At 46.4% G+C, this 10,167-nt stretch overlaps 1 protein-coding gene across 1 annotated transcript in view; it reads right to left on the bottom strand.

Annotated features, from left to right (window-relative positions):
* The window catches only part of LOC119397681 (uncharacterized), a 57,649-nt gene extending 48,320 nt beyond the window's left edge, over positions 1-9,329 (bottom strand). Inside the window, exons 1-2 of the mRNA XM_049416659.1 lie at positions 9,237-9,329; positions 6,133-6,447 (exon numbers count right to left, since the gene is read on the bottom strand). Coding sequence (XP_049272616.1) covers positions 6,133-6,405 — 273 coding nt within the window. The 5' untranslated portion in view covers positions 6,406-6,447; positions 9,237-9,329. The remainder of the gene's footprint in view (positions 1-6,132; positions 6,448-9,236) is intronic.
* Positions 9,330-10,167: the final 838 nt, after the last annotated feature.

The following is a 10,167-nucleotide window of genomic DNA, read 5'->3' on the forward strand; positions in this document are numbered from 1 at the left end:
TGGAGTGGAACACGTCTTGTGCCCCGCTCAACTTTCCTTCTCCCCCTTTAGGTAGCATATACAGTGACTCTAACAGCGCACGCTACAGGGCGCCATCTCGCAGCTGATCGCAGCAGTGGAGTGGAACACGTCTTGTGCCCCGCTCAACTTTCCTTCTCCCCCTTTAGGTAGCATATACAGTAACTCTAACAGCGCACGCTACAGGGCGCCATCTCGCAGCGGATCGCAGCAGTGGAGTGGAACACGTCTTGTGCCCCGCTCAACTTTCCTTCTCCCCCTTTCGCCCTACTCTCCTCTGCTCGCTCACTTCGCAGCCACTGTCATTCACGCTCCGCTGCTATCTGTGTTCGCTCTCTTTCATCCTCCCCTGTGCCACTCGTTCGCTCGGTTGCGCTTACGAGGACTACGCGAAGCCCACCAACGACTGCTTCAGAGATTCGCTTTAACAAAGGTAAACTGCGTAGCCGATTTGTCAAGCCCTTTGGCAGTTTACTGTAATAGGTGTCTGTTTGCTGCCCCTTGACTGCTCTCGAACCCGGCAGCACCTGCTGCTGTGGTCGAGCGTAGTTGATAACAACGAGAAAACAGAAAGACAACATGGCAGCACTAGTGGTATTGTCTTACGACATCACATCAGCGCTGTAGCGTTGTTTTTCTGCGTCTTCGTCGTAATTGTGTGCTCGTTTGTCTTAATACCTTGCACCAAGAAGCCCAGATTTTCAAAAGGTGTTTCGTGCTATGAAAAAAAAAAGATAAAAAACGCCATAGAAGAAAACAACATATTATGAAAGAAAAGCACGTAAGGAAGCATTAAGCGATGCCTGTTCTTCACATATTAGGCAGTCGTGCAATTTCCTTCGTGGCATTTAGATTGCGTTCGCGTTGTCAACCTCAATCTCCCTTTGTCCTTCTCTTGCTGTGGTTGCATAGTACGGAATTATCGTCGTACTTATCGTAACAATGAGGTGTAGAAGATTAAACTAACATACGCCTGCGCTATTCGGCAGACCCTTAGTGACACAAAGAAGATTAAGTGAACACTCGGCAAAAAAGCTCGTCAACATGTTCTTAGTTGTTTCTGAGTCGCAATATTCGGCCCATTACGTCTCTTCAGCATAAAGTGAAGCGCTCTAATTGATACTAAAGGGACTGGCAACCGGCCAGAGCGTGTGGTTATTATCCTAGCGGGAATGGAAAGATAATTAATTATAGTGATAGAATCGAGCATTCTTTTCGCGATTTTAATAGGATTTGTGTTCTTAAAGTGCGTGTAAAAGTCGCAAGACACGGCATGTCGCGCTACCTGGTGTACAAGATTTGGCACTGCGTGAAAGCAGTGCTGGGCAGTATCGAAGATACATGTATCTTAGATACTATCTTAGATACTATCTTAGATACTCTCTGGGTATCTTGTCTCTGGATCGAGATGCGTCTCGCAAGACGTGTAACAGTATCTGTATTTCAGATACATGTGATAACGTATCGTGTATTTTAAGATACAAGATACTGCTATCGCAACACCACCGTGCGAAACAATAATCATTGGCTGAACTCTGCTTCTCAAGCTGGTACTGGCGCCACTAAGCCACTTGAATAAAACTAAGGGCAGTGAGATGATTTTATGTTTCCGCCAGAGTCCTCCAGCGATGGCAGGCGATGAGCTCTGCGCGCCCCTATTGGTGGTGCATAGTAACGTGGCAGCCCTCGCGCAGTTTCGACAGGAGCAAGTGCGCGAACGTCTACGAAGAGCCCACGTGCCATTCTTTCTCGATTTTTAAAATTTTTACTCGTCTCAGTGCCATGACACTCGCTCTTAGTCACTGTCCTGCGCCGCGGAACCCAATGGGTGCGGTGTATATCGCGCGAATTGTGATGGCATGTCACTCCTGCGTGATGCTTCGTTACGAAATCTGAAGGATGCAGGAATGGGGTTGCTTTGCGTCTCGTGACTTTCAGATATCAGCGATTTGAAGGATCTCGTGCATATAAACTTGATTTACATGACCGGTACATGGTACTAGATCTAATAGAGCGAGTGCTTACCTAACTGAAGATATCTTGGCGTACCGTATCCTTTTAGGAGCGAAGCTCCTTAGGCCTGCACCCTGCCGTCGTCGTCGAAGCTCCCTTCTCTTAAGCATCGCTTTAGGTTGCAGTGGCCGGTGATTTAAGAGGAAATGTTTAGATCTTGAGTGGTTTGGTTCTAGCGCACCAGAAATTCGAGGTTAAAAGAAATAAGCTCTGTGCAGAACTGGTTATAATGGTCGTCTTCATTTTTACCACCTTTATTGTGGATTCTGAAATGACAACCATCATTATAGCGCACTACAGGCGCTTTGTAAGGTAGTAGCAGATGCTCTCCTCCCCTTCCCTCCCCTCCTCCCCCGGCGCCGGTGCAAAAAGGCAATGAAGCGCGTGGCGTTCCGTCGCCGCCGTCGAAGCTCCCCATCGCGTCACCGCTCGCACCCCTCTCCCACCGGTCTCCCTCTCCCTGCGCTGCGCGCGCCGCACACTCACTCGCTTAGTCGTTCCCGCCAACGAGCGCAGCATACGCTCTCCCCACCTGCTCCCCACCCTACCGCCTTCATGAAAGCAAACAGCGAGATCAGGCGCATAGTCGTTTGCACACCGTTTCCAAGGAGCTCCGCTCATCGCTTGTATTCGTACACGGAACAACTGCTGATTTTTCTTCCTGCTATCTTTATTCAGAAAATTTTTGAAATCCTGTGTTGATTGTTAGCACAAGTGCTTTCATGGATGTCATTCTTTTGCATACCGTACATTACCAAAGTCTCTGTATGGTTTTTTTCCGGTCTGGTCACTGCTGTAAGTCTTTCGTAACGTGCTGCCAAGATGAGCACTCTGCTTTATTCTTACTCTTAACAATTGTCGGGATTTAACCTCCCAAAAACACGATATGATTATGAGGGACGTTGCAGTGGAGGGCTTCGGACATTGCGACCACCTGGAGTTCTTTAACGTGCACCGAAATCTAAGTACACGGGCCTCAAGCATTTTCGCCTCCATCGACAATGCAGCCGCCGCGGCTATTCTTACTCTTAACTGTATACGTTATTTCTGCTACTGTTTATACATTTACATTTCGCTTGAGTTTATTGTTCTGCCCAGGAGATTTTGAAAACAGACATGTAATTATGTGGGCATGCCTTGTGTATACAGTGCCACATATTCTGCTTACCACTTAGTAAAATAGCGAAATTTAGTTTGCATTACAATAATGGAAAATAATTGGAGCAATAATAAACTTAATAGGATGTGAGTTCCTGAAACATTGTTAAACCAAATCGTCCGTTTTTCTCCTGGGCATCCCACCGAGCCATTTCAGCCCCGTATTCTAGAAAGTCTTTTCTCTGAACATTTCACCTTGACTGAAGAAAGTCCATGGGAGCGCCGTCTCTAGGCAGAACATGTCACTGCATATCAGTGATAACCTGCAGCAATTCTCGCGAAGCGCGGCGTCATTTTCAGATGAGCAGCGGCGCTGTGCTCAACTCCGTCAAGTGTAGGAGGAACTTCGAGTCGAGGCTTGTTTGAGCATAGGGGATTCAGGCGATTTTCCATAGGTACTGAATTTTCAATTGCCTTACCTTAACAGGCAAATTGACGATCGATACTTCATGATTAATTATCATAGCTGTCGGAGGTGCCGCCTGTATCGTGTTTCTATATTTATTCAGGGTGAATGTTTGATGGGGAACGGCCTTTCTAATTTACTTATATTTGTTTTCCTTTTTCTACGCCTCCCTGAATTTTTTTTACTGTTACTAATCGCCAGGTTATCGGAGCTGTACGTGGCAATAGCGCGAATAAGCGGTGGTGTCCTGCGACGCTTTCTGCAGATATACCCGCACTCTTATTTCTTTATTTTGGTGTGATCGGGTTTAACCCGCAAAAAACGGCTAGCACAGCTCGGCACAGGATGCGAGTAGTCTAGTTTACTCGGGAGCTTAAGCCAGCAGCAGCGATAACGATGGGCGGTTCGATCGCTGATGCATAAAAGACGACGCGTTCAGCCGATGATCGGATTACCGGCGGCCGATAATTGTGATTGCCGCTATCAGCGCACAGCGTGACTATCAGTTGAGTGCCGCCTTCTCCATCGTCGCTACCGCGTGACAATACAATAGGTCTGAGACGTTTCTGGGTTGCACATGTTCTCTCGTTGAAGGAAGATTGTTAAAGGATTGCACGTTAGTGAGTATATCGATAACGAACGCTGAATGCCAACAGATAGGTAGAATATATATTTGCAATTTTATATCCTCTACGTATGCACGACGCGTCGCAAAAATGACGTTACCAGCGTTGTTGCTCGTGTACACCGGTGATCTGGTATTGAGTGAGCGGTGTTTTACGGACCAGGGCAAACTCCACACCTTTATTCGCGCCATCGTGCGAAGCCTTCTTATTGAAGCTCTTGTGATTAGATGGCAACCCGCCAGCTAATCGGCAAGCAGAGCAGCGACTATTATTAATTACGAAAGTGACAAGCAAAAGCCACTGACAGCGCAGCGTATAAAGAGCTGTCATGTTAAGCAGCCAGAATAATCCCAATAAGTTGTTTCTATAGGTAACTAATATACTTTGAACAAGAAAGATAAAAATTTTGGGATACTAAGAAACATTTCATCGAAATAAAACAAAATTCGTCAGATTTAAGAAATTTTCAAGTAGACATTTTCGTGCATAGGCGTTCGCTGCTACGTTGTATGTATCTATAATAGCAAATTTGCTAATGTATCGATGTATCTTAGGATACAATTGGCAAGTATCGTATCGGACATAATTCCTGCGGTAGTACCTTGTATCTGTATCTCCAATACTTCCGGTCTTAGTATCTTATATCGTATCGCGATACAATTTTAAACTATCTTTGCTCAGCCCTGCTCCGCAGTCTGCCGTTGTTTAGACGCACCCAAATACGGGCTTAGCATTGTTGTGTGTATATTAGGCATCGCCCTTTTATTCTGAGTCTATTACGAGGTAAAAGAAATTGAGGCTTAGAAGCGGCGCTGCCTTCGTGGCCTTTAGTGGGACCGAAAACCCATGTAGAGCCGCGGCGCATGCTCGAAGCGTGCAAGCATGTGCATATAGTGCCGGAGAGCGCAAACAGGAACCGCCGCAACGCTGGCTTGTTTGATCAGGTCTCCCTTGTTTGTCGGAGTATAATCACTATCGCGCCCGCCTACCCCTGTTTGCACCATGTATTGCGTGTACGCCTTCATCGGCACTGCTGATAAAAAAATTCTGATAAAAAAGATTCGGGAAGATTGCATCAAGTCGCGCAAAGCTTGGCACAGCGGAGCACGGGCCCGTCGACGCTCGAACTCCCCGTCGACCGACACGTGCAGCTTCGAGATGCGCGGCTTCCTTCCCGGGAGTACGCTCTTTCTTAGGGCGCTTCGTGGCTGTCTCGGAACGATCGGGCGCAGCCAGGCTTTGCACTGTAGAGCGGAGTTTGCGCGCGATGTCTCCGTCGGTGGGCGTGGCTTAGCTGCCGCACATGCGCGGCTTGGTCAGGTGGTGCGGCATATGGTCGCGATGCTTGCTCCCTCTTTCTTTCTATGTTATTTCCTCTCTTTTTTGCGCCCATGGCTTTAAACTGCTATTGGACGCTATGCGCGGAGTCTCCATCGGTCGCTATGCGCGGTGGTCTCCATCGCAGAGCGCGGCTTTGCATGACATCACCTGTGATCTTTGCCTTCCATGGCTTTAAACTGCCATGGGACGCTATAACCGGCGTCTCCATCGGTCGCTATGAACGGCGGTCTGTGATGGAGCGCGTGCTCGACGGTTTCTAGCGCAGCAAGTTTTTTTCTTTTTTTTGTGCTTTTTATGGTTTGGCGGTCTCCATTGCCGAGCGCGTGCTATGCGCGGCAGTCTCCATCGCAGAGCGCGTGCTTTGCTCGGCGGTTGCTAGGCAACGGCGCGGCGAGTTTCTTGCAACACCACTGCCGTCTTTATGGTTTGACTACAGCTTCGACATTAAGACGTTCCGTGGTGTTTTCCGCGTCACCATTCTATGATTAGAGCCGGTAAGTTATCGGCTGCACTGAAGAAAACAGGTACCATTAAAGGTTGGTTGTCAGTCCCCTGAAGAGAGACACTTACCAAAGGTGGGAAGTACGGTTGCATGATTGAAAAGGAAGCCGACATCCATATGTGAGTGTAGACTAAAGGTAGCATCCATCGGCTCTGGCGGATTATTGCCAGCACCCCTTTGGGCGCCGCTGAGGCTTCCTTCTCTTTGTCGTCGTCTGCGCTGCAGTTTTCGATGTCTTTCTTGCCTTCATCTGAAGGGTCGATGATGAATGCACGATTGATGTATCCTGGAGCGTTCTTGGATCCTGACATTCGCCGTGAGATTTCTGCAACTTCCAGCATCGCGACACGATGATTGACACCAGAAGGTTCTGAGCCCCGGCACCTGCGTACATACGTGCGCATTCAGATTTTAAAAAGCTTCATTGGCACTTCACAGGTACCAACAATGGCAAAACAAAAGCCTATCGTTAAGCATATTCTTTACAGGTTTAAATAAATAAAGGTTAGAACACAGATAGGCTTTTCATGGGTTTCCTTCTGAACAGGTAGACTGTAATGCATACTGTTCTTAATACAGTGAACCAGTGTCGATATTGAGAAATGACACGATAGAAAGAATTACTAGCAAGAAATTGGGGATCAGCAAGATGTCAAGATTAAATACGGTAAAGTGCATCTGTTCTTACTGTTTCGTAATATATTCTTTCATCGAGGAAAATATTCGCACGACGATTATTGGCGCTCTTGGCGCCCTTCTGTCTCTTTCCTCCGTCCCTTTGTCATGTTTCTAGCTTCGCGCCAGTTACGATATGTTCAGCAAACTAAGGCACCAACTCGCCCAAAAACAAGTTCTTCTAGAATATAAGAACTTGTTGGCGGTCTCAGTGATTGTCTTAGGTCGTCTTCCTTGTTTTGCTTAGTATCGCGCTATCTTTTACTATGAATAAGCACCGACTACCTCGAGTTCCGACAATGTTATATTACAAGGACAGTAATTCTTTGTGCCGTCAACGATGTGATATGCATGGCTGCAGCTGCCCACTCTTGCTGATTCACATGCACGTTTTCGGGAGAGACACGGAAAAAGGCGCGCAGTGCTAAGCAATAAGGCAGACAGTGCTTGCGTGTCTGAGCAGCGCCGTATCGCGTTTCAACGACACGAATTCCCGAAGCTTGGCTCGTGTTTCCGTGACTCCAGCAATTTGTTGTCTCGGTGCGTGGCACGCGTCGTCTGAGAACACATGTTCAGTTTTGTATTTGGTTTGCAAAAAAGCCGACATCTTTATGCCCATAAAGCTTCGCAGTAGATCCGATTATTTTTTATGCGAAATGAAATCCTGGGTTGTTACATGCCGTTATTATCAGGGGCGTAGCCAGGGGGGGGGGGGGGTTCAACCCCCCCCCCCCCCGAAATTTTTAATTTTGCTTGCGTATATATACACGCGCACATACAAACGCACGCAAGAACATATATAAAGTATGGCTGAACCCCCCCTCCCCCGAAAGAAATTTCTGGCTACGCCTCTGGTTATTATGATATCATTCATATCAAGAAAAGCTGCAGATTTGAGATGAGGACAGACGACCAACCCTCCCACATGGTTATGACACATTAGCGATGCAGACATTTCAAAAGCGTTTAATTGTCTAGAAAAGTTATTTTTAGGCAAAGTAACATTAAAGGGATACTAAAGTGAAGCAATTAATTGGTTTAGAATGATAAAATTCACTCTGAAAACACTAATGTCTTTAATTTCACCATCACAGGCATATTAATAGAGGAGGAAATCAAAGTCAAAGTTTCATGTTTATGGCATCTTCATCAAATCTCACTGGAGCGCCGTTTCGGCCAATGATCGCAGCGCCTGGGCAACCTGGTGCACACCGGTGCGATTTGTCGAAGATAGCATCAGATTTCGCGCCAAAATTTCTGCGCCTGACGCCACTGATTTCAAAGTGTATTTTTCGTATTTTGGCGACATTGGCTCAACGAAATTAATTGAAACTTGGTATGTTAAGACTCTGGCGTCCTCAGAGGACAATGTACTTAATTTTTACCGATTAGTAACTACGTAGTTCCCAGTAGACGCCGTCAAAATGTATGACTTCACGGCGATTGGTGTGTGAATTTGAAAGTGGCGTCGCCAGCCGCATTTCGTTTTTGCACGCTTTCTTGCTTAGCAAGCGCTTTCTCGCGGCATGCGTAAGGATTTTGGTATTGAGAGAGAGTAATTTACTGATACGAGAAAAATTGTTTTTCTGTTTAGTATCCCTGTATTGTTTATGTTCTCTAAAAACACCACGTAAAAGTCTCGAAACAGAAAATGTAAAACAAAGAAGCTACCGTCCTACAAATTCGGCGTTGCCATATTGCTGCTTTTTCTTGGGGATTTCCTGTGCAGATAAATAGACTAAAATGTCTCTGTTCTACGCATAATTTGGATTAAGCGTTGCGTTTTTATATTCGGAACTAAAATAAAACGAGAAAACTGTCCTCCCATCTGCCTCTCTGTCACGCAAGACGAAGTGAAATGCATAAAGTGAAAGAAATCTTCTTGGTAAGGCTGCGTATGAAGCCAAGCATCCACGTGTCCAAAGCGTCTTATTCACTGCGCTATACGCATCTACCCTCGGAGAATGTTAATATATATGAACTATATGAATGAGCTGTACGCGGAGTGCAAAAAAATGCTGAAAAACACTTTTTCTGAAGGCTTTGTTGAATTTTTTGGTGTTGTAACGAGAGTCCACCCTAGGAAAACATTTAAAGCTGACATGGAGGATTGTAGACATAGGAAAATTCCAGTTTTGCGAACTCTTGATGTCATGAATGGATTTCGGTGGCCGAGTGATACGCCTACCATGGAGCTGTTCCAGACGCTGACGAACGCCAGAAAGATGACAGACGCTATGGCGATGCCACCCGGAAATTATATCTAAGAAGGGCGCGACCTGCATTTACACTCTACGCTTACGCATCACTCAGACAACTGTCGGATGAGATTCTGCGCGGCTATTTTTCTCTGGCTTTGAGATGCAGTTTGATAAAAAAAAGAAGCATTGCACATCAGCTGTAACTATTCATTTGGACTTAAGTCGTAAAATTACCGGCACGCGACATTGTGTGCGTCTAGTACGGCAAGTATTGCGTTGTCAAGTTAGTGCACTCTCCTGCTGTTGCGTCCGTGGCAAAATTGCCGAGGCTCAGCTGCTCTTTTGTAAGCGGGAAAGAAATGGTTTCTCACGTTGCCTGGCAGCGACGAGCTGCAGCCGTGGACTGCGTGCTAGGAAGAAAAAAAAGAAAATAGAGAGAAGCGGGAAGCGCGCGATGGGAAACCAGTTGCTGCTTGCCAACAGCTACTGAAACAGGTAGCACGTGCGAAGTTAAAGTAAAAAGTTCGAACAATAGACTATGCGCAGCGCGGTGGATTGCTTCGATGCGGCGCGCGAGGTCACGCTGTATGGACCTTAGGTAGCTCCCAACGGGCTGTGATTATTCCTGAACGATAAATGAAGTATTTATGCCGAAAGCGGTTGTATACATGCACGCCGTCGAACAGCTGAAGTTTGTAGGCGGGATTTGCGTCAGAGAGGTGAGGATTCTTGCGGAAAGTGGGAGAGAGAATGAAGGGCACAACGCGTCTATGGCTTTTTTGTGTGTGTTTTCTTACAGACGGATTGCTCGGCTATGACCGTCCGGATCCACATTAGCGTTTTTCATGAATTTCCGGAACCTGAAGGACAACCGTTGAGCACCATGGCAGGAGGGCTTGCCTGTAGCGACGGCTGTCTATTGAAAGTCGAGTGTGACGTATGCATTCATTACAGCAGACATAGACTTCAGATCTTGTGCTACGCAACATACTAGTAGACTCTTTCTCCCGTTGATTATTTCACATGAGATTTGCATGTGAATGCTGTCGAGGCTTTGAGTATTTTGTATGATGGATAAACTACCCTAAGGGTGTAATAATGTTTATTTCGCGTTAAAGGAACGCTTAATGGAAACATTGAATCAATTTAGACCGAGAAATCGCTCCTTGAAAGCTCTGCTGTTATTAGTTTGCCATCATGTACTTGGTTATAAAATAAAAAATTAAG

Source organism: Rhipicephalus sanguineus, chromosome 6, assembly GCF_013339695.2.
Source record: "Rhipicephalus sanguineus isolate Rsan-2018 chromosome 6, BIME_Rsan_1.4, whole genome shotgun sequence".
Classification (NCBI taxonomy): Eukaryota; Metazoa; Arthropoda; class Arachnida; order Ixodida; family Ixodidae; genus Rhipicephalus; species Rhipicephalus sanguineus.